Raw genomic sequence first — 24,457 nt, 5'->3', positions numbered from 1 at the left:
TCAGTGCACTGGGTGACTTTTAATCAAGTCTCAGACTGCCGTGTCTCGCGTCGCTCCTGTGGGCCTTGGCAGTAGGAAGGAGAGAGCCAGATTAGATCGCTGTTGTTTTTTAGCAGCAAGGCTGAGGGGAAGGGGGTAGTCCGAGTGGGTGGGAGGGTGCACTGAAGGCCAATTGGGGGGGATTAGCAAATAACTGGGCCATGGGTAAACACTCAGCAGTGCCCGCCATCATCCAATGAGCAAGCTTGGAGCAGAAAACTACTCCGAAGTCTTTTGATATGACTAGGCTCTCTCTCTCTCTCTCTCTCTCTCCCTCTCTCTCTCTCTCCCTCCCTCCCTCCCTCCCTCCCCCTCTCTCCCTCTCTCTCTCTATCATCGGTCTCACTCCACTGGCCTTGCCTGCATACTCTGACCCACAATCCAACACTGCAGCGGAAGCCAAGATCACACAGCAAGCTCCACAGAGCGGACCCAGGGACAGAGCCTGCCACCACCAATCAGAAACACCAGAATTTAGTCAAAGAACCAACCACAGCCGAGCGGAGCTGCAGACAAACCAATTAAAACCGACTACAAATGAGTAAAAACCTGGTTTGCCAGGGCTTGAGCTCCGTCCCATGCTACACTGCCCCCCTGCCCCCTCCTCGTTTTTTCATACTAAATCCAATAAATATATTTCAGAGGGTGAACAGCCCCTTTTTTGTGAAGAATCTGGAGGAAATAGGAATTAAGGAAGCTCCTCTGTGATCAGTCCGTGCTTTCCATTAATCTCATGCATGCTTGTTATGTGCAGCCGTGCCGGGACAATGAAACTATTTAACAGTGTTGCACGTCAGTCAGTGTGTCATAATGTTATTTCAGTCAGACACCGGTCACGGGTTGAAGTCGGGCGGGGGTGAAGGTTTAGGGGATTGTGGACATGGTTCTTGGCACTGTTCTCCACCTTACATGACACGAGACAAAGTGGAGGATGAAGGTTGATATGCTTGATACCTGCTCCACTCTTAGCGGAGCGTTTATATGGAGGCGTTTTTTTGTTTGCTTTTTATTAAAAAAAAATTGCTGTAATAACCTTTTCTCTTGCAACAATGCAAAAATCTATCATAATTGTGAATGAAAATCTATTTCGAGATAAAACTAAGCCTTTTATCTGCTGTTTCGGGTTTTATTTATCCCCAAGGGCCCTTGCAGAGTGAGTTTCATTATGGGGTTTTTCATTTCATAGCCTTGAATTGCAGTAAAAATGCTAAAAATGAATGTGGGTGTACAGAGAAAGACAGGAGATACTCTGCTGTATGGATTTTTGTTCTCCCATTCCTGTGTATGGGTGTTGTCACTGGCTCTGCACTTCCTTCTATTGTTTCTTTATACAATCTTTCTACAACCCATATCCTTTTTAACCCCTCGGTCGCTAGTTGAGGTAATTAAAAGGAAACGTAATCGAAGCACGAAAGGAAATTGTTGTGGTTGGCTTCATTTTTAGACTTATGCCTTGTCAGAACCGGCTGCTGGCAAGTAATATGAAAAAAGAAGTGCAAGAGATTGAGCGTTACAGTCAAGGAAAGTGTCTCTTCAGCACAATGCGATGGCTAAATAGTTAAACCTTATAAGGTGAATGATCTTCTCATAGTATCCCATTTTAAACGAGGTCAGAATTTACTCAAAAGTCCTAGTAATTCTTGAAATACTGGGTCCTTGATTTCAAACAGTGCTGGAGAAAAGTATTCCTCTGGTGACCGTCAGTTAATGTTAGTTAATGTTAGCTGAAATGTGCTAGCATGTTTTATTCAGCTGCATCTAGCTAGCTATTTAAGCTAGCATTAGCTTCATGAGATGTTTGAAATGTTTCAAATTGACTTGTTTAAAACAAGAATGATATCATGCTAACAGGTCTCAGGCTAAAGCTAAACAGGCCAAAAAATCAACATTTCTCAGTAAATGTGGAAGCAAAGAAACGGCATTGACCTAACTTCATTAGCATGATAAGGAAAATCATAACATTAGGCCACTAACAGGAGCTCATTAAGCTATTTAGCTTACGTACTTTCACTAACATTCGCCCAACTCTGATATCGTAGCATTCATTACTGGAGAAATGCTACACAGTGGCTATGCTAGTTGTAGTTTAGCTTAACCTGTAATCCCTTAAAATAATGTGGCGTAAGATACAAGCCTTGGGACTAACACTGAGTTACTACTGTAGGAAGTAAGCTACTTACACACATATGTTAATGTTTGTAGCTTAAGTTTGTTTAAAATCAACTTTTACACAAGGAATTTTAACTCTTGTTATAATGATTGTTTTTCTGATGAAATAAATTATATTTTTAAAAACGATTCGAATGATATTTGTCTGAATTTTAATGTCCTACTCATAAATGCTGCCACAGCACACTTGTCCGCACCTGTCTGTTAACATGTCCTCTAGTAGCAAGGGCAGCCTAAAATACTTCCTGCTTTCAGTAATGGTAAATGGAGAGGGAAATAAAGAGAACCCATAAAAGCTCAGCTTATTCTGCTGCAGATAAATCATCGCCATCCCTTACATATCATCAAGAGTAAAATACAACTTGAAATTACAGTGCTGTCATGATAAAGTGGTATTTTATATTACATTGCAGTTTCTTTAATGGGAAATTGAGTTGTTTTTGAGTATTTATAATAAAGACAATACACTTATGTTGTGTTTTTATCAGCTGTTTAAGGCCACATCCACACTAATACGTTTTAGTTTTAAAATGCATCGCTTTTGTTTACGCCTGGCGTCCACACTATTCTAGACTTTTGGAAACACTGTTGGCTTGTTTTAGTGTCACAGTCTCGACTAGTTAGATGTCATGATACCACATCTGACACACATGCACACACACTTCCCCATAGTCAGTGTGCAAGCAGCAGGTCAAATTGAGCTGTTTCTCATTCTCATAGCATTTGCTGCAACTAAGCAACCACCTGCAGAGTAGACAATCTGCTTCCTGTTTACACCGACAGGCCCGGTGTAGGTGATTGGGTCATGTGACGTGCGTTTTCAGTTCGGACGGAGATTATTTCAGATACGGAGCTATAACAGGCGCCTGGACAGAGAATATTTTCATTTTAAAAAGCTGTTTGAAAATGAAAATGTTAGTATGTGAGTGGATGTGGCCTCACTCCAATAGATCAGAACTGATCTTCCCTCTGTAGCAATAGAAAAGTAGTAAAATATGAATGATTATCTGCCCGTTATGTCTCCGTGGTAACCACTCCGGTTTGACAGTAGACTTGATGTTCATTTTGGGGAAAGTCTTCTGAGATCAGTTATTTTTCACATCTTCCATGCTAAGAGCTGGAGCTGGCTTGAGCTCAAATGAAAGCACAGCTCCGTGTTAATCTGCTTAGTGTCTGTTTGTTGCATTTCATGTAAGGGGTGGGGATAGTATTGTTTTTAAATAGGATTTGTTTCAATAGAAGGTGGGAGGTATGATTGAACTTGTGCACAAGACGATAGCATGTATAATAAAGCATAATATATCAGCGATCAGTTTGCAGTGTGCAGCGTTTGGTGGTCATTTCAACCCCGAGCTTGTTAATGTGCTGGAAATAAATGCAAGCGCAGGATCGTCTGCCCCGCCGGGAATCTAACGGCCAACCCCGGCAGTGCCGTCGCAAGCTCATTGAAATTCAGTTTCCTCATCAAAATGAAAATTCCTCCACATTTTTAACCCGTAGTTTGAACTCCTTTCCCACTCTGTGTGTACACAGCCTGCCTCCCTCTGTTGGCAACGGCAGTCCCACAGAACAGTAGGCAGTAAAGGCCCACAGGTTGAGGGCAGCCGAGGCCCACAGTAGGCCAGGGTTGATAGCTTTATCTGCGGATGGGAGCAGAGGAGGAAAGTTGGCGCCGTGCCCAGCAGCGCTAACGCTTCATCACGTCACCCTCTGCCCACACAGGCTAACTTGACCTTGGGCAGAGCACAGCCACCCTCCTCTCTCCCCCTTCCCCCCCCCTCCAGAGCAGACTCCACACCCTCAATCCCCCACCCTCCCTTCCCGGATAGAGGAAAGGGAGGAGCTGGGTAAAGGGAAACAAACTGGCACGTCATGTCTTCCTTATCTGAAATTACCCACAATGCAGGTCATGTACACAAACACATGGTCTGACATTGGCACTAACTGTTTCTCTCACAAGAAAACAGTCTCAGAACACCACTTGACAACGTCTGAAGTTCATCCGTATTTCTGTAAACAATTAGAAAACAAACTTTGGCCATGAGTCATAAATCAGTGGAATTCATTAAGCTGAAGGCGAGAGCTTTAATGTGCATGTTTTCAGTTTTGATTTATGTTTTTAATTGAACTGTTTTGAACCCTAATGCCCGCTTTCCCTCTGCCTCTGTATGTGTTTGCGTTATGTCCTTCAGGCTACAGTATAAATTGGTATTTCTATTGATCTTTTAGTTTGCGAGAGGCAGCAGACTTTGCAGACAGACGGCTATTTTTCATCTGTGGATTCTTCCTGTATAGACAGACGAGTATCAGGCAGGAAATGTGTGGACATGTATGTTTTTAATAAAATTATAATGTGTAAATATGAGTGCATGTGCATTTGGTTTATTAGGGCAATAATTGATTTAGAGATGAACTGATATAAATGAATCTTTCCCTCTGTTATCTGTCTACAGCGGCGCAGGGCGAGGAGAGGGAGTGTGCCTTCACGGACCAGCAGCAGCAGTGGGAGGTCGAGCGGGTGGCCGGGGGAGAAGGCCGCGTCTCCCCAGAGAACACCACCATCCGGTGCGCCAAGGGCAGCCACTGTTTTGGCCTGTGGGAGAAAAGTCCTCCGGGCGAAGTGCGACTGGTCAAACAAGGTACGACGGGGCAGACGGTGTCAGATTTCCTAATAGAAATGTTTTTCACTTATATTAATACAAACTGAGAGAAATGATGATTCTCTCAGGTACAAACATCTTTTTGAATTTGCTGGAAACAGGGTTAACACTCTGGCTATGAGTCTTTTGGCGTACACACCTGTGATTCACCTAGTAACGTCCTCACTCTTCTTCCGTCGCCCCTCTCTGTCAGGATGCTGGACGCACCTGGGCGACCACCAGGGTTGCCGCGATGACCGCTGCGTGGTGACCAACCTCCCCCCGCAGATCCAGAACGGGACGTACCATTTCTGCTGCTGCGGGAGCGACATGTGCAACGTCAACTTCACGGAGGACTTCCCGCTGCCCAGCCCCACCACTGCACAGCCCATCTGTAAGGACAGTCACATTTTCACAGTCTTACAATAGGTGATATCCAACATGCGCTCGTCTGGTAGTGAGTTTCATTTAATCTCTTCCTTCCTTCCCTCCATTTTTTTTATAACCTGAGGTGAGCTGACCTCCAAGAGCAAGTCAGACAGGTAGATTTCATCAGCCAGATCTCAGTGTACGCTTATGCTTTCATGGTTTTGTTAATGTATATTTGAAAATAGAGGCACTGAGGGAAATCACTTAACCACTGATGACATGTGACATCAGGTCGTTTCAGCTGCAGGAATAAACTCCTGTAAATATAGAAGGTAGCTGTGGTTTCTTTGATTGAGAGTCTGCTTGGGTTAAGGAAATAACTCACGCTGCTTGTATGAATTTGCATTGATGGTTTTATATTAGATTTATTACAGACTAAATTGACTCGGGTCACTATATTTAGCCTTCATGGAGCAGTTTTGTGGACCGGAGAGATTCTAACATTTGTATCAGAGTTACAGTCATCTCTCATGCAATCGGGTACCTCAGGCGGAGGGAGTAAATAAAAGAAAAACGTCTAATAAAAAAAGAATAGGAGAAAACAAATGCAGGCCCACACAGTAAAGAAACACAAAGCTATTAACAGAAAAGAATGAATGGATGTTTGAAATCGTCAGAGCTGTTGAAGTACCTGCACCTACTTTCTCTCTCCACCTCCTCCTCTGCTTCATCGCTCAGCTGCAAGGCTTAGATCTGAGCTTCGTGATTGCCATCCATTGTGAACATTGACAACTGTGAATTGTATAGATGAAATGGTTTGCATTCACACACAGATAAGCTCTGAGTGAGTCTTTTCCCTCAGAGCTGGTATAGACTGCATCCACTGAAGGGCTGTGAGAGCGGTTGGTACTGAATTCTGTTTGTGTCGGTGCCCATCTGTCGTGTGTTTTTAAGTGTCTTGGAGAGTTCTTCCTAAGGTGTCAAACAAGGCAAACAGATGTATTGTTAATTGTTCCTCGCTCTTAACGTCTAGCTGTGGATGAAAGAAATGTATGTTGTGTGTGTGGGGGGTGGGGGGGGTGGTGGCGGCGGCGGCGGCGGCAGCTCATCATCTCTCCTGCCCACACATAAACACGCTCTCTACCCTCCATGTCGTCTCTCTACATTCCACGGATTACAAGGCGTCTGCTCTATCTGAGTGTCTGCGGGCGTGTCGGTGACTGTTCCCTGAGTCGACAGATGAAGAGACAAAGACCGGAGAAAGTTAGAAAATAAAACCATCTGGTGGCTTGAAGGAAGTTTGATTAATCGGTGAGATTCGAGTTTGGGTTGTACTCTCACTCAGAATCCTATTTTTGATTTTCATTGTTAATTCCTGACAGCGCAGAATTAGTGCCAGTATTAATAGAGGTAGAACTGGTTTGAGTCACTTGGCTCCCGGAGTGATCTGAAGCCAAGAAACACGGATGACGACACACCTTACAGGCACAGACACTTCCCTTCCTCTGAATATGAGCAGCTCTTTAAAGTAGCTGGTGGAGGCGGAGCTTATTTTAAAGGCACTTCTGTGGAATTTTCTTGCAAACAACCAATAGCCACGTTTCAGTCAGTGTCCTGTGTTTGTCCTTAAGGTCTAACGATTGTGTTGAACAGATTAACTTCCTCATAGAATATTAGAAAAGATGGATTTAAAAAAACAACAACAACAACATATTTTAAATCATGCAAACAAACTAAATGAGGTGAATAATGCTCCATAACACTGCCAGTGAAAAACTTCTGTTCATTCTTGACAATATTTAGAACAAAAAAATGGAAATAAGAAATAGAGAATTTCATTACCGGAGTAAATTCACTCCTGGGGATTGATCTTACTTTGAATGTTTGAGAAATGATTTTGTTGGTGATATAAAACGGTAACTGTGTGTAATAGTGTGGAGGTTTTCAGCAGCTGGCTTGTGTGTTGTTTGGTCTCTTCAGTGTGTGTGTGTCTGTGTTTGTCAGATGGCTTCCTGTACCACCCTTTTGTTGATTATGAACTCGTTGACCTTGGCATTTCAGGGGAGCCCTGTGGATCCCTGTGTGTGCGTGCGTGCGTGCATGCTCATGCTAATATGTCACTCAAAGCCGCCCTCAGGCTCTTGCAGCCATCAATTATTGATAAAGCTGGTTACTCACAGCAGCACCAGTGCGTTGACTGATGTAACAGTGTTTGTGTATGTATCCGGCAAATTGCTCTGGACTTCTTCTCTGTATTTCTGCAGAGTAAAGAGTAGAGGTATATGACAGCAGGGCCAGTGTTGGTATATTCAAGATATATGTGTGTGTGTGTGTGTGTGTGTGTTTGTGTTTGTCTCAAGCACTTATAGCAGATGCAGTTTCATTAATCACAATAGCAGACAGCTGAAACTGCAGCCACCTCAGCTAACTGCTCCAGCCTGCTACTGTAATCACATTCATCTGACCAGCTCTCTACTGGTCTGTTCTTTTTTCTTTTTTCTCATTTGCTCCCTCCATTTACTTCTCATTCATCCACTGTTTCTGCCTTCCTGCGCTGCTTTCCACTCTGTTGTCCATGCTTCATGGTTGTTTGGCATAATTGATTGTTGCGCCCCCCCCCTCCTCTCGTGCAGTTTCCAACATGCTTGATCATACTGGAACACCCAATACATTAAAATGTCAACGTCGTCTACGATTATTGACCCGCCATCTGGGAAGGAGAAGCTAACTGTGCCCGCTTGCTAATCTTAGACCTGTGAGGACGAGGTCCCACCTGAGCAGTAGCAGTCATTTTAAAATACATTCTTTTTAATTCAGCTAGTTTAGCCTTGAAGTGATAGTTCAGGTTATTTATATTGGGGCTGTGTGAGGTACTTATCTATAGTCAGTGTAGATTCAGATCAGCAGCCGGGAGCACTGTGGCCAGCAGCTTAGAAGTTTACGATTCATTTTGTTTTCACCACTTTATCATTCCGTTGACGTATTCTAAATGAAGTTGTACACTTGGTTTGATATTGGCTTTTTTTTTCTGTGGGCATTTTTTTAAAGTGGCTAAAGCACATTTTTGCGGACGGCCCTCGTCCACAGCAGCACATCGCTCAGCTTCTGCCCCGTCCTGCTGCTTCTCTAAACCCAGAGCTGATCTGAATCTGCTGCAGGTAATACACCCAGTTTAGATAAGCACCTCACAAATCCCAGCGTCAAATAACCCGTATTATTTCTGTAAGTGGAAGATGTTTCAGTATTTCCCCCCAGACTGACTCTGAAAATTGTAAATATGCGCAATAAAAAACGCAAGGAAAGAGTTGTACACTAACAGCATGTACAGACAGAGCCAAAAGGTCAAGATGCTTATAGTGTGGCTCCCTGTGAGGATTAACGTTCCCTGTAGAGTTGTCTTGTAAACAAACAAAGTTTACAGTCAGAGTTACTCACCAAAACAAAAACTGTGTGTGTCCTCGGGCTGAGAGCATTTACTCACTAATAATCAGCTTTGTGTAGCGGTGCACAAACTAAACAGGGCTCCGTGAAAACATGGCTGCGCAGCGCCACTAGTGGTCAACGACATCACAGGCTGCCTTTAAACATCACGTGACGGGAGCAACGTAATCACATGACGGGAAAATACAATAATCTGCGTAAACCCAATTCAGCAATACTTTCAAAATAAAACAAGCTAACAAGCTAAAAACGCATGTATGTAGCATGTATCTGAACAAGCTCGTCATCCTTACGTCTTTTTTCCTATTTCAGATGAAATCATGAATTAATAATTGATGATTGTTAGATGGTTTTCAGCTGATGTTGTGATCCACCTTTACCTTTACAGTGGCACAACCTCTACATGAATACCACAGACTTTAATAGACATGTGTGTGTGTGTGTGTGTGTGTGTGTGTGTGTGTGTGTGTGTGTATAGCAGATCTGTTGCTCTGGATTGCATCAGATTGTTCAGGTGTACCTAATAAAGTGGCCACTCACAGTATGGAGAAGGGCTCCGGTGTATGGTGTCCCTCTAAGGCCAGTGCATGGCTTCATGTGCTCCTCCTTCATAAAGGTCGCAGTTTGATTTGTGCCTTGTGTCCCCCCCTTTGCAGACCCTCGCCCGCTGCGCTACGAAGAGACGGTAATTATCGCCCTGGCAACAGTCTCCGTGATGGCTGTGGTTGCTGTAGCAGCCTTCTTTGGTTACCGCATGACGCACGGTGAGTTACCATGGCGCCACGCTGTGAGGAAGAGCAGAGGACATTCATTATTCAAGGCTGTTTAAATGTTTTTGGTAGAATTGCAATTACTTCAATAAATGGAATATAAGATGATCTTTTGTTTAAATGCGTCTCGGTTCTTACGTGTTTTTGAATTTGGTCTGAATTTCTTTGTTAACAGGAGATGGTAAGCAAGGCCTTCACAACCTGAATATGATGGAGGCTGCTGGCTCTGAGAGCTCTCTGGACCTAGACAATCTCAAACTGCTGGAGGTCAGTATCCACACCGCTGTTTCTCTCTCCCTCTCTCTATCTCTTTCTCTGCGTCTCACTTGAAATAGTTTTAGTTTTGTGCTCAACCGTCACCTGATTCAGTTTGTTTTTCCCAGGAAGGAGCTCAATAATTCAGCGTGGTGGTGTAGAGCCACCACCAGAGCCAATAGAGAGCCGGTGCTGCAGCAGCGTCACTGATTTAAGATTTAGGAACATTTCGGCAACAGTTCCACATGGGCGCATTGTTTAGGTTCTCATTAGTAATGGTGGTGATGTATACTTGGTTATGTGAAAACGACATTAAGCCATCCAAAAAGTAAATCCCTCTTAACAGCGTGGCTCACTACATCATTTATTCCCCCAAATCCTGAGGTCTTAAACTGGACTGTTATTTTAGCAGATGAGCGCCTGTACCGTCGGTATCGTCTCTACGCAGCGGGAGGAGGGGAGTGCGTCAGGGAGGGAAACCAGTTACAAACAGAAAGGAGAAACCAAAGGCAAAGAGGCAGGAAAAGAAAAAAAAAAAGTACACCCAAAATACATCAAGGGTTACGGTTACATTTGTCGTTTCAATGTGACTTTTATCATCCGATCATGGCAGGACGCATTAAGTGACACGTCTGGGCACACAAAAATAGGAATTTGCTTACTCTGATACGGGAGCCTGGAAACCTGATACGGCAGCGGCAGAGCTCGTATTGTGATAGGAAGTCGGAGGAGTCTGGGTGATGTGCAGCCTCAGTGACAATGTATGCAGGTGAAGGGATTACAGGAGAAGCAGGAGAAATGAATCAGCCGCTGATTTAAATAAACCCGGTCACAAGAGACGACACGGTGGAAGTACAATTGAACTTTTCTGAAAGAAAAAGAAGAAGAAAAGTTATTACATTAATATTACAGTTCTGTCTGTACAAGATAATATTACTACTGATTAGTTATTGGTGTTCAGGCAGGAGGTTAATATAATTCATTAGGAAAAAGTGAGTCAGGTTATAAATTAATAATGATACATTTTATTTATTTAAGCGACAAAGTACTTGCGATCAATTTGTCATAATTTCATAATTAATTAAGCATGTAAGAGAGGATTTCATGAATAAGTATAGACTGTAGAATCAAACCAGACTTCCACAGATGGGAACATGTCGGTGTCTGTCACATGAGCCAGATCGTCACTGAAAATGATCTCAAGAAAAGAGTGGGAACCCTGACATTAGAGTAATCAGCATGAGCCTCCTAAAGCTCCAGATAAATTCACTTTTACATCAAATTAATTCAAGAGCTCGTCTCAGAATACGACCCCTGGATTATCTATTGTTGCTAACTGCGCAGGGATCTTATTTCCTTACTTAGCTTGAAAACTAGCTATTTATCTCCAGTAAAAATCAACATTTATTCCGTCTACATGTCCAGAAATGTCTCTGTATGAATGGTTATCTTTGTTGCTGACTGTTTGGTTAATCCGGCCGGCAGTAGAGGTGAAACACAGTCTCCAAGGCAGCAATATTAATCCGAGCGGCAAATGCTTTTTGTATCCCGCTCAAAGTCTTTTCTATTTTCTCCCGCTCCTCCTTGCGGATCACTTCAAGTTCGGAGATATTTTTAGGCCGTCTTGCACACGCAGCATGTTTCAGATCTAACCGCAGATTTTCAAGGATGTTGGAGTCAGGGAAGTTGTGAGGGACCGTTCCAGAAGCTGCAGCTTGTGTTTCTGGACTCGGTTCCTGGTGGATTTTTTTTTTTTTTAGATCTACTTTGGATCATTGTCCTGTTGTTGAGGCCAGATTCTTTTCACTTTCACTTTCACTTTTCTTGAATCAAATTGCAGTAACATGTTAGTCAGTTTGTTGTATTTACTACCTTCACTTTCACAAATCAACAAAATATGTCATTTGGCCAAACCTCTGCAAACAACTGGCTGCTGTGGGAGTCCTGCTGTCTCGTGGGACTTGATGTCTTTCTACCTCTGCGTGACATCTGGTCCAGTAAATCTGGCTGGCCATCAAAGTGAAACAACTCATGACTTTCCTCAAATAGTCCATTGGATAAGCAGCTATTGCACCTAGTTTTCTTGAAACTTGTAAACAAATCTTCTGCCGTTAGCTGCTACTTCTCTGGCATAGACGCGTAGTGAAGGCGTTTTATTACATCTTGTACAGTTTGACATGCAATAAACTTAAAGGCTTGTTGCACCGTTCAAAGGTGCTTTAAATCAACAACAACACATACACAGGAAAAGAGTTTGAATGATTCATGTAAAACTGAAAGCTTTAAGAGCTTTGCCCTCGTATCGTTTTGCTGGGGTCGTTGTTTCCCCTCATCTCTACAACAGAGCTGCTCAGTGCAAAGTTAGTGTTGCACAGACTCATAATAGACAGTTGGGAAATTTCCCTTCATTTTTCTTTTTTTTTTTTCACAAAATAACAAGGAAAATAGAAAGGGGAAGTGAAAATAAAAAATCTAAGTCAAATGAGTGAATAACTCTAAAGAAAAACCCACTTGTTGGGAAATTACCAGAAGAGATCAAGAAGAACGATTCTCACCTGTTCATAATAATAAGAGAGGCAGTAATTAAAAGATGACAGCTTAATTAACTCCAAATGGAAAGACCCTTTAAATGAAATGTGTGGAAGAAATAACTTTGTTCACATTCTTGAAGGAAGATGGGGAAAGTGGGTGAGGCACATAAGACATAATACACATGTTTGACAGCTGTGTCATCTTTAAACAGCCAAGCTCTACATGTTTATTTCTCAGGGATCATGCTGTTTTTTACTGTTGTTATCGAATGCATCGTTGCTTTCAGCTGCTTTACCACCCAACAATAACATGACTGACAACATCAGAGCTAAACACTGACTTGTCTTATCTGTCTCCAGCAATTTTCAAGTCTCAGCACGTTGGTTATCAGACTGCATGCGAGGTGAAATCAGTGGCTGTCAGGAAGGCAGGAATACACCGATAGAAATAAAAAAAAAACTACCGTATGCTTTTAAAATATCAGCTGCATTAACACGAACAATGAATCTTTGCAAATGGAGCGGCGTGATGTCTGCGCTGTGAAATGTTTGCCGTGTCAGGAACCGGCGCTTCGGCCGTGCATCTTCACGAGACGGAGGAGAGACGGCCAGCCAATCGGCGCTGAACATAATGAAACAGCTACCGAGATGCAGCGATGTTTTCCTCCTCTTCTGACATCTTTTTGTTGCGTTTCTAAACAGGGCACAGAGGGTGATATCTTTTCAGGCAGGAGTTGAATTCAGAACACCGTCCTTGTACCTTATCAAATGCAGGCACACGTTCTTTCACATCAAACTCATTGCAGAGGGGGAGGGAGGGGCACTCCCAGACAAAACAGCCATCCGGTTCTTTCACAGTATATTTTATAGCCAGACATTAATGTGTTTTTCTTTTGTAGCAGATGTGGAAGTAGAAATTGCACAGAAATAAATGAATTCATCTCTTGCTCCTGTGCAGATGACTTTTCAAGCGGAGTGTTGTTTGACCTTAACGGCATGCTGTGCTCTGGCTAATTCAGGAAACTAATTGAATGATTTGGACCTGACTTAGTGCCGTTTTAACTGTTTAACTCTGCTGTTCGCCTGTAATTTAGTTTATTCCCTACCTTCCCCCTGGCTGCTCGGCTGCCTTTATTTGTGCTCGTACACCTCTTGTTGTGTTTTCTGTGTTTTGTCAAACAGTCTCTCTGTGTCTTTACTCGTCAGTATTTCTGTGACATTCCAAAGCGGCACAAACAAAATGATCATTTCATTCCTTGTTTTCCTGTTAGACGAGCAAGTGCTGAAGGTTTAGAATTACAAAACGAGTCTATTAATAGTCTTGTCCTATCCCTCCACAACCTTTTTCAGCTGATTGGACGTGGCAGATACGGCACCGTGTACTGTGGCTCGCTGGATGAACGGCCCGTCGCTGTGAAGGTGTTCACTGCAGCCAACCGCCAGAACTTCTTAAACGAATGCTCCATCTACCGGCTACCGCTGCTGGAGCATGACAACATCGCTCGGTTTGTGGCTGCTGACGAGCGGACGGGCCAAGAGGGTCGCACGGAGTACCTGCTCGTCATGGACTACTACCCACATGTGAGTACCGAGGCTGTGCCGAGTTTTAACCTTGAGGTGTGTGTACCTTGAGACGACAATATCCGTGGTTATTTTCCCATCATGCCATGAGTATTATCAGCTCACACATCGGCAGGACACAGGACAGATAGTTTGTCGCTGATATTGCTTTCTGCAATATTTAAAGGTTAGATATATGATATTCACCGCCGTTAAATGTCGCACTAGGACGCCTGCATCTCAGACCGAAACAGATGCTTCGTTGGCCACCCCTGTTAGTTAGCCAGCTAGCGATAGCAACATTTGCTGAATACATTTATGATCAGGGTAACAGTAAGTTAGCTAACATTGCCAATGCTACCGTAGCCGTCACTAATGAAAACAGACGTGTGACATTATGAAGCATCGAGTTACTGACACATGGAGAGAGAGAAGGTCCAGCTGGACCCTTGAGCAGCTGGCAGAGTTCTCCTCTCAGAAACACTGATGGAGCCGATAAAGGCTTTAAAAACTTTTATGGATTATTTGACGGGGCCACCGGCTGAATGCGATTTAAGCCGGTGGTCTCCATGGTCAGTCCACCTGCGCTCTGGTCTCATCTCTCTCTTTGTCTGAGGCTTTCACGTGCACAAACATGGCCACCAAAACAAAGAGCATATTAAAACATATACAGAGGGGGCGTGGCTTAGTGTGTCTGCTCAGGACGCCATTACTCCACTTTATCTTTACTAAAAAAATATCTGCTGCTGTGTTATTGTTTAAAATCTCATGTAAGCTAAAAATGGCTGTTGTCTTGTGAATGTCTGTGCTAACCATCGTGTTAAATACATGTGACCTCTTCGCAGTTACAGACACTAAATGTGAAGCGGTAGGAAAATGCCGAGTTAGCATTAGCAGTGACTCAATCCAGCTGTGATACAGCTGCAGGAAAGCAAACACTATAAACGTAGCTCTGTGATGAATTAACATGCATTAATATAACAGTGGATGCTGCTAAAGAGAGACGTATCTACATTCAGCGGCTATTTATGAAAAAACAAACATAAATAATAGAAACAGGCTTTGATTTCATGAAAACTTCATGACGTGAGACTTTAATTGATCCACAGTAACCTTACCTTTCAGCATTACCATTAAAGCATTGAACTGATCCACTGAACATGATGCGTCACGATGTTGGTGTGTGTCTTTTTTCCTTCTTTGTAAAATCCTAGCTCTTAACTCTGTAGAAAAGCAGCAGCTGTCTCTCCCCTGAATGACACACCTCAGCCATCGTACCTTAGCTACTGCCTCTGTTTACACGGTGCGGTGTGTGTTTGGGCTATTATTAAATGATGCAACGCCATGCACTGCTGTCGGTGTCATTTTGCTGCCAGCTGTGGCACATTTGAGAAGCAAAAGCCAGAAAACACTCGGCATGTTTACTATAAAACTGATTAGACTAAATGATTAGCAGAATTAACCGCGAGTAATTTTCTAAAGATTGATCAAATCCTTGATCGACATCATCATTTCAGCACTAAACATCATGCACTGGAGCGTAATTTAGTCAAACTGAGTTACTCCATCTATGTTGTCAGACCCGTCACCTCTGTCATCCCGGTGGAGTTTGCAGACCTGAGCACAGCAACCACGGACAGAGCAGAGTCATCGCAAATTAAAAGTATAATCATTTCACCCGTCTCGGCCTTTACCACAGATAAATTAACATGCAGCCGGAGAAGTGATGGAAAACATCGACGCTGACCGCTGATAGCTGCCTCTAGGAACTCTTCAATATTAATGTGGATACCTAAGAACTGAATATGCTTGCCCTCCGAGCCTTCAGCCTCCTAATTACACGTCAGCTGACCCCCAGCCAGCCTATGAAAGGTGCCCATTATGCATCACAACCATTACTCTAATACACATTGTCATGGGAACGCAGTGCAAGCCAGGCCAGGAGACTGGGACACATAATGCATTCAAGTAAATGATAATATAATTTATTGAAAACGAACAGATCTAATGTAATTTTCTTTAGGAGCGGATGTGCAAATTGTCTTGTGATTGATTTTGAGAGAAAAGATTAAGTGCACGCGCATGTATGTGTATATTTGTGTGTGTGTGTGTGTGTGTGTGTGGTGTGTGTGTGTGTGTGTGTGTGTGTGTGTGTGTGTGTGTGTATCAGGGTCCGGCCAATAACGGATTATCAAGGCTGATGGAGATAATTGAGGAAGGAAATTAATAATATCCAATATAATTTTTGTTGTTGAGGCTCCTCATAAGAGATCATCATCATCATCATCATCATCGTCATCATCATCATCGTCATCATCGTCATCTTCACAACAAACGCTTGAAACCAGAATTTCACATTTCATGCGTTTCTCCTGTGAAAGCCTCACAACTCATCTCAACCACAAAGCCTTAACTGGGTGGTGATGAAATATTCTGTAGGTCGCTTTTATTGTGAAACTCTGCTTCCCCTCGGGGAGATCAAAGCACAAGGTGAACCTTTTTAAAGCTCTTAAGTTATAATGTGAGGATAATCTTTTTCGTGCTGAAGTGTTAGACCTGACCTTCTTGGGGTTTTAGTGATGGAGGACACAATGGAAGTTTAATATGACAGAATTAGTGAACGTCTGGTACAAGTGGATGTGTGTGAGGTGGAGTTGAACGCAGCAGCGTGGGTGCTTGCAACGTTATTGGGTGGCACAAGAGGACCTTCAACAATGTTACACCTCAACGTCTGTTTCCAGATGACGGCACATGTGACAAAAGCCCTTTGTGTCTCAAGAGGGAGCCGTGCAGAGCGTGACCTCGAGTGATGTCACTTGAGTCGGCGATGGTTGAGTCTTTAACCAGACCTCTAAAGACTTCTCCTCATCACCGAGGCTGCATTAAACATGGACGAGCGCTCTGGTGCTTGAGTTGCACTGTATAAAGGAAGTGCTTCAGGAACAGAAACACCAGAACAGTGCTGGTCAGAACTGCAAATCCCAAGAGCCGCGTACAGCAGTTTATTAAAGGTATGACGACCAACCAACGGCTCGTCACCCGCTGTACAGATCTGTCACTAATTGTCTTAGGAGTGACTTTGGTTTGGGCTGACAGGCGGACTGAGATGTCACTTATTGCTTATTGGTTTGTCAGTGAGGAAATGAGGAGCAGCTCTACGACCTGGCTCTGCTCTGCTCTGCCCTGAGCGAGTTACTTCACCAGATTTATCACCATCAATTTTCTTCTGCAACTTTGACTTGACCTAAACTATTGTTGCCCGCTGGCTGCTCTGTGCCCTCTACTGGAGCTCATCCTGTTTTCATTCATCATTCACCTCATCCGTCTTTCGAATGGCCGCCACTCGAGCGCCGCAGGTTCACTTGTCCTCACATGAATGGTCAGACGCACGCACACACACACACACACACACACACATCACTTTGTTGACTCGTGCTTGAAACGACGGATAAAAGAGTCAGTGATTTTCTCCTCCCCTCATCTGTGTCTCTTCTTCTCTGTCAGATTGTGAAAGTGATACTTATGATTGATTTTCTCCGTGTTCCCTTCTTTCCTTTCCTGTCTCCTCTCCTTTCCTCGTGTCCTCCTCAGGGCTCTCTGAACCGCTACCTGAGCATCCAGACCAACGACTGGGTCAGCAGCTGCCGGCTCGCTCACTCCGTCACCCGTGGCCTGGCGTACCTGCACACAGAGCTCTTCAAAGGAGGTGAGCTGGAGGCCACACACACACACACACACACACACACACACACACAGTTAATTACATAACTGCTCACAGTTTACTTCAGCTCAGGTTCCAAGGCTGCTGCTTCCATCTGTTACCGGAGCACAAACATATACAAAGAATTGTGTTGGAAAATGGTCGAAGCTTTTTTTGTGTCTGTGGCTCAGATTATTTAGAAAGGCTTTCAGTTGTGCGTGTGTGTGTGTGTGTGTGTGTCACGCTCTCTATCCCGTCTTACTGCCTCGCTGAGCCGTCTTACAGCCTGCACACTGCAGCTCCACGTGGGTCTGTTTGGCTTGGAGCACCTTGCATCCCTGCATTTCGCCTAACACACGCATACACACTGGGTGCACGCCCAGCCGAGGGTATTTATAGACTGGCCTCAAGCTAGCCTCAGAGAGTGAAAAATGGAGAGAGGGACGAAGTAGGGGGAACAAGGCGCAAACGAGATAGGGACTCGGATGACGTGTGAATATTCCTCTGGCTCGGGGAAATCAGTCAGACAACTAAACGCAGCCTCCACTCTTTGTTTTTTTTCACTTCACTAACCCTCAGCTCAGCGGTTGCACTTGGCCCTACCCCTGCTTTCCTTTCATCAGCACAGATACACATCAAACAGGCTCAGAAGTGAGGAGGATGGAGAGGGAGGGGGAGAGGCGCTCAAGTGTAGATTGCTGAAGGAAGAGGGGATATTCTGTTTGTGCAAGTATGAGGCAAATACAAGCGGCGGCCTCCAGCTCCCTCTCCTGCTGCAAGTCTATAAAGTGATGGCAGAGTGTGTTTGTCAGCTCTGTGTGTAGCTGCTAACAGCACAATCTCTTGGGCTTTGGAACAGTGGACATCCTCCCCCACTCCTCCTGCACATCACTAGCAGGCAGCACATAACTATGGTGGCTGCCATAACTTCCAGGGGCCTGCAGCCTCACTGCTCCCTCTGCTGGACAATGAGATAGTGCAGACAGAGGCTACTCCGTGATATGGTCTTAATCCCATTGTAGTAGATTAGATTAGAGGGTTTAGAGTGTCTGTTGGCGGTGCAGCTTGTTCCAGTGAACAGTGAGTAATGAGGGGGAATGGAAAACTATATGATGGGATTTTGTGGATGTTATCATTCATTAGCATAAACCACAAAAGCAGCCTGTGGTCACTGTATCTAGGAAGCGATGTACAGGCTTAAATTGTGAATGAAAGATTAATCTTTTGCCCTGCGTCTTCTCCTCATCCTCTCCGTGTCATTCTTGTTTCCCTCCTTCTCATTTTTCATCCATCAAGACTTGTACAAGCCGGCGGTGTCCCACAGGGACCTGAACAGCCGCAATATTCTCGTCAAGGCTGACGGCACATGTGTCATCATTGATTTCGGCCTGTCCATGAAGCTGACGGGAAACAGGCCGGCACGCCACGGGGAAGAGGAGAACGCTGCTATAAGTGAGGTGAGTGTTCAGGAGGAAGCAGAAACTCCTCAGTGTCACTGAGGAAACAGCCAGCCAATCAGAAGAGAGGCTCAGACGCAAAACCACCTTTTCCTGCTCGAGCTCCAGAGAGAAACGTGAGAGAGCAGATGTAAAACTACTAGTTAGAATAAAATACTGGAAAAGTGTAAATTATGGGCCGTTTAAACAGATTATAATTTATGCAGTTATGCAAAATCATGGATTAACATATTCATTCTGCAAAATGAATATGTATGAACAGGTTTAGGTTTTATTAGTTAAAACAGGAAAATCAAACAAAAATAGATCTTCTCCCAGTTTATTCTTACTCACTCAGTTAATTCCATTTTTTAAAAGTGACAACTGTAACCTTGGTTTTCCTCACCTTCTCCTCTTCTTTACTCTCTTCCTGTCTCACCTTGTCTTCCTTCACCTCCATTTATTCCTCCTCCGTCGACCAGGTGGGGACAATCCGCTACATGGCCCCCGAGGTGCTGGAGGGCGCGGTGAACCTGAGGGACTGCGAGTCGGCGCTGAAGCAGGTGGATATGTACGCCCTGGGCCTGGTTTACTGGGAGACCTTCATGAGATGCACAGACCTTTTCCCCGGTGAGACACACAGACACTGGAGATAGAAGATTGTATGAAAGCTGTTTGGAGTAGATTATGTTGCTTGTAGCACAGCGATTAAATGAGCTACGCTTCTCTAAATACAGTTTTACTACCATCCTTACCACAAACAGAGCAACACGAGAGCGAGCCCCTCCCATGCCTCGTACAGCTCACTGCAATTAAATGCACATTCATCATAGTGGAGAGCGGAGACGGAAAGTTTCCTGTTTGTGGTGAAGAAAGCACAGTTATAAGTGAAATCAATATTTCTGCTGCATGAATGATATCTAAGACGCATCCTTCCTCTCCCTGCTCTGCTCTACCTCCAGGAGAGTCTGTGCCAGAGTACCAGATGGCCTTTCAGGCGGAGGCAGGGAACCACCCAACATTTGAGGACATGCAGGTCCTGGTATCCAGGGAGAAGCAACGGCCCAAATTCCCCGAGGCCTGGAAAGAGAACAGTTTGGTAAATGTTGTGTGTGAGAGCGAAAGAGCAGAGTGGGTCTTAAAACACTGTAATAATGAAAGATAACAGCCAGCAGGTTGTGAAACACGGACAGAATCTACAGCTGTTGTTATTTTCAGAAATCTGACAAACATCTTCGTCTACGTCGCTCATGAAAATTGGGAAATGAAAAATAATTTTGATCATTTTCGAGCCTTGAAAGTCGAGACGAGTCCAGAAGAAAAACATCGTTTTACATTGTAAAATACTTTAATTGTCTCCAACAAAAGCCCAAACAAAATTCTTGAGAGCTGAGAAACAGGTTGTCTTCCAAAGAAAAATGTTTTATCACAACAGCATTCTTCATGTCAGCCATCATCAAAATGGATCAATTTTTTCCTGCAATATGAAAAAGTCCAGGAATTTTCGCCAGATGACTTGAAAGCCTGTTTTCGGTTAAAGCGTCATCCAATATGAAAATGAAACACAGATGCTGCTTTTCTTTCTGCAACCAAATCTTTATGTTCCGTGTGTCTCTCCTGTTCTTCGCTCGTTGTCAGGTCGTGGCCGATCGCTTCGGTCGTTTGATGAATGGATCACCTGCGTGTTGCTCACCAGCATCAAACTCTGTGTTTCCAAGAACCTTCGGATCAGAAGAGATTATGTTGTGTCAGACAGAACATGAGAAACATGTGCAGGGTCACTATTACTCGTCATCTTACAGGAGCTAACGTTAGCATTAGCAGCTGTTTACTCACCAGTCACATCTGTCTCCAGAGGTGGAAACAAACGCCGACGTTAACTCATGTTAGCATGCTAAACAGCTAGCCCCGGATTTCCAGAACTTGCATGGTGCAGCTTTTAAACAGGATAGAGATGTGACATGTCGGTTGGTGAGAGGTGCTGGTAGGTGGACTCATCTTCAACCCTGTGTGTTGGCAGGCGGTCCGCTCCCTGAAAGAGACGATGGAGGACTGCTGGGACCAGGATGCTGAGGCCCGGCTCACAGCGCAGTGTGCTGAGGAACGACTGGCAGAGCTGCTCCTCATATGGGACCGCTCCAAGTCCGTCAGCCCCACGCTCAACCCCATGTCCACCACGCTACACAATGAGAGGTAAACACACATCTACGTCTGTCGCTGTGCTGCTAGATCCATTGTGCTCTCCTTTTCTTTAACGTTTTCCTGTTTCCTTCTTCATGTTTTTGTTTGTTTGTTTTTACATCAGAAATCGTATGACGCCAAAGTCTGGCCCGTACACAGACCATCCATCCACCTACATCGAAGAGCATGAGGGTGTGGCCAAGAACACACAGACCGACACCACCAGCTCTGTGAGCGGCAGAGCTGTGACCGGGACCGGAGAGAGGAACAGGAACTCCATCAATCAGGAGCGGCAGCAGCAAGCCAACGCCCGCCTCCCCAGCCCAGAGGGTAGCAGCACCAGCATGGGTCTGAGAGGAAGCCCCTCGGCCTCCACGACCACCACCACTATAATCTCTGAGTCGGACGGACCCGCGGGGGCGGCCACGGTCCCCGTCTGCCTCCACCTGACCCAGGAAGACCTGGAAACCACCAAGCTTGACCCGAAAGAGGTGGACAAGAACCTGAAGGAGAGCTCGGACGAGAACCTGATGGAGCACTCACAGAAGCAGTTCTGCTCACCGGACCCGCTGAGCCCCGGCAGCTCCAGCCTCCTGTACCCGCTCATCAAGATGGCCAGTGAGGCCTCGGGCACGTCAGACCCCGCCGCCGCCATGCCCACCACCATCTTCCCTCTGCCCAAGCAGCAGAACCTGCCCAAGAGGCCGTCCAGTCTGCCCCTGCGCACCAAGCCCACCAAGAAGGAGTCGTCGTCATCTTCACTCAGGTTCAAGTTTGGACGCTCAGGCAAGTCCAACCTGCGGCAGGTGGAGGGAACAAAGATGAACATTGGTGCAGTAACAGGCACAAACACGGCTGTCGAGGCTCACCGGGGCGCGGGCACAAACAACATACCCGCTCTACGAGACACGCACGTCAACGGCGGCGTTAACGGCGCTGTTAACGGTCACGCCAACGCTGGTATGTCATCCATGGCCGCGGGCGGAGCGACGGGTTTTGGAGGATCCGGCATAACTCAGAACGGGTCAGGAGCCCTGAGGTCGGACGACAGCCGCCTGAGCCTCGGCGTCATCACAGCCAGCCCCGACGAACACGAGCCGCTCCTGAGCCGAGAGCGAGAGCAGCCCGATCCGAGGGACGCGTCCTCGAGCGTCGCCGCCCTCCGCTCAGCCCGACCCAACACCAACAACAACAACAGCAACACCGGGCACGGCCAGGGGGACGGCGAGAGTGAGGGAGAAAGCGATGGAGGAGAGGAGGAAGGCAGCGGAGAAGGAGGAAGCAGGGAAACTACGGCGCCGCCTGGAGAAAGCTCGGGCTCTGGGTCTGGCGCCACAGAGGAAGCTCCGGTCACCATGAGGGGCGAGGCCCTGCTCAGGCAGCCCAGAGCCCGCAGGCCCGAGAGACCCAACTCCCTGGACCTGTCCTTCACAACACAGGACTTCGCCTCACTAGGTGACTGAACGCACCTCACACATGATCAGCTTTCACCTCCAAGGCTTTGATTTGTCTCAAAATATAAAAAAATATGCTATTGGTTGCATTATGGGAAATGTAGGATTCATTGTTTTTGAATTGTAATCGTGATGCTAAAGTGCCCTAGTCTTGATGCCCCTACACAGCTCTGGTATTGAATGTGTTTCCTGTACCCTGGTGTAAAAGGCTGCGGCAGGATACTGATCTCTGTCCCTTCCTGTTGTGCAGGGGAGGGCTTCGTCCAGCCAGACGGAGCCTTGGGGACGGGGGATAAGATCAAGAAGCGCGTCAAGACGCCTTACTCCCTGAAGAAGTGGCGACCCACCACATGGGTCATCTCCACAGACACCAGGGGGCCCGAGGTCAACAACAACGGGTCCACCCGCGGTCAAGGTCACAGTCAGAACCGGCCCAAGTCCAGTTCGGCCATCTACCTGCGGGGGGGGAGCTTGGCCAGCGAGCCCAGCGACACGCATGTGTGAACTCGGACCCTCTGACAATACTGAAAAAATAACCAGAGAGCGTTTGGTTTCTGTCTGTTGAGCTCTCTGCTCTGAATCAGCAAGAGGAAGCTATGGAGTGTGTTGTGAACAAACAGTCGAGTCTGATCGTGTACAGTAATTAGGTTTGTCTCGCTCCTGTGTGTCTTTCTGATGATGGCATTGCTTTAAATGGAATCCAGCTATGCAGCATTCTCATCCGCTTCTGTTCCTGCTTCTTTTTATTAATCTCCCTTCGTCAGTTCGTTTCATGTTTCATCCCCATGAGCATAGCGGTGTTTTTGAATGGATTTCCTTTTCTTCTATGTGCACTTTGAACCGATTAAAATCAGTGTTTAGAAATCCTGTCTGTTGCGACCACGACGAGAAGCGGTCTATAAACTTAAACTTAAAAAAAAAAAAGGCGATGAAAAACAATCAACACTTTGAGCGTTCTCTTTCTCGTGCTCTGCTGTATCAAGCAACTCGAGAGTCGGCTCTGTAAAAGAATTGACGGTCTTAAAAGACGGAACAAACTACTTTAACTTTTTTTTATTTCTTTGATTTGTATGCAATACCATTTTTTTTTTTGACTGTATCCATTTTTTTGTATCATAATTTTTAATTGTGCAATAGGATGTAGCTTTTAGATGCTTTCAATGTTTTCTTCGCTTCCATTACTTTGTTCATTGTTTTATCCTGTCATTATTTTAAAATGTTAATCTCTCTTGCACTTATGAATAGTCACAATCGTTTTTGTAAACAATCCAACACACACTATCAGCCCCTGACTCAAGAGGAGAACATGGATGACAATCCTCCTCTCTTTTCTTCTTCTCTGGACTATCTTTAGGGGGCACAAACACTGACAACCGATCCCGGAAGAGTGTGTTTTCATGGAACTTCTCTGCTTGCACAATTACACCAGGAATGGCTCAAACTCTGGGGTCTTGTAACACTACAATCATTCTTTGAATCCAATCCACGGAGGGATCTGTTACAGTGGGCGACTCAATCGCTGTACCACTACCACCTGACCTCACTGTGGACTGTTTGGACTGTGTTTCGCAGTCTGTGTGTGACTGAAAGACCAGAAACACTAAGAAAGCCCAGATTCTGCTCTTTGAACTCTGTCGGAAATCAGAAACTAGTCTATTAAAAAAAAAACACAAAAAAAAACCAAACCCCTCCGAAGCACGCTGGATATTATTTCTGCTTCTTGTTGTCTCATCCTTTTGATGTTTGAATGACTGATTCAGTGAGTGTGCGTGTGAATGTGCACGTGTCGTGTTTCTTTCCATCAGCAAGCATTAAAACTGTTGGGGCCTAGCGCTGTACAGGCGTGCTGAAATGTCATTGTACTCATTCTGTATTTTCAGCGCTGCTTCAGGGCATATGAAAAGATCTCATTT

General features: G+C 45.1%; 1 protein-coding gene across 1 annotated transcript in view; it reads left to right on the top strand.

The window, feature by feature from the left end:
* bmpr2 (bone morphogenetic protein receptor type 2) overlaps nucleotides 1-24,224 on the top strand; it is a 31,206-nt gene extending 6,982 nt beyond the window's left edge. Inside the window, exons 2-13 of the mRNA XM_022746527.1 lie at nucleotides 4,662-4,847; nucleotides 5,062-5,241; nucleotides 9,314-9,421; nucleotides 9,603-9,694; nucleotides 13,564-13,794; nucleotides 17,365-17,479; nucleotides 18,770-18,930; nucleotides 19,392-19,539; nucleotides 19,872-20,008; nucleotides 20,930-21,102; nucleotides 21,215-22,545; nucleotides 22,795-24,224. Of these exons, the coding sequence (XP_022602248.1) occupies nucleotides 4,662-4,847; nucleotides 5,062-5,241; nucleotides 9,314-9,421; nucleotides 9,603-9,694; nucleotides 13,564-13,794; nucleotides 17,365-17,479; nucleotides 18,770-18,930; nucleotides 19,392-19,539; nucleotides 19,872-20,008; nucleotides 20,930-21,102; nucleotides 21,215-22,545; nucleotides 22,795-23,048 (3,116 nt within the window). The 3' untranslated portion in view covers nucleotides 23,049-24,224. The remainder of the gene's footprint in view (nucleotides 1-4,661; nucleotides 4,848-5,061; nucleotides 5,242-9,313; nucleotides 9,422-9,602; nucleotides 9,695-13,563; nucleotides 13,795-17,364; nucleotides 17,480-18,769; nucleotides 18,931-19,391; nucleotides 19,540-19,871; nucleotides 20,009-20,929; nucleotides 21,103-21,214; nucleotides 22,546-22,794) is intronic.
* Nucleotides 24,225-24,457: the final 233 nt, after the last annotated feature.

This window comes from Seriola dumerili, unplaced genomic scaffold (assembly GCF_002260705.1).
Source record: "Seriola dumerili isolate Sdu_G_001 unplaced genomic scaffold, Sdu_1.0 BDQW01000105.1, whole genome shotgun sequence".
Classification (NCBI taxonomy): domain Eukaryota; kingdom Metazoa; phylum Chordata; class Actinopteri; order Carangiformes; family Carangidae; genus Seriola; species Seriola dumerili.
The sequence above is the reverse complement of the archived record's forward strand: the minus strand, read 5'-3'. Positions and strand labels throughout refer to the sequence as shown.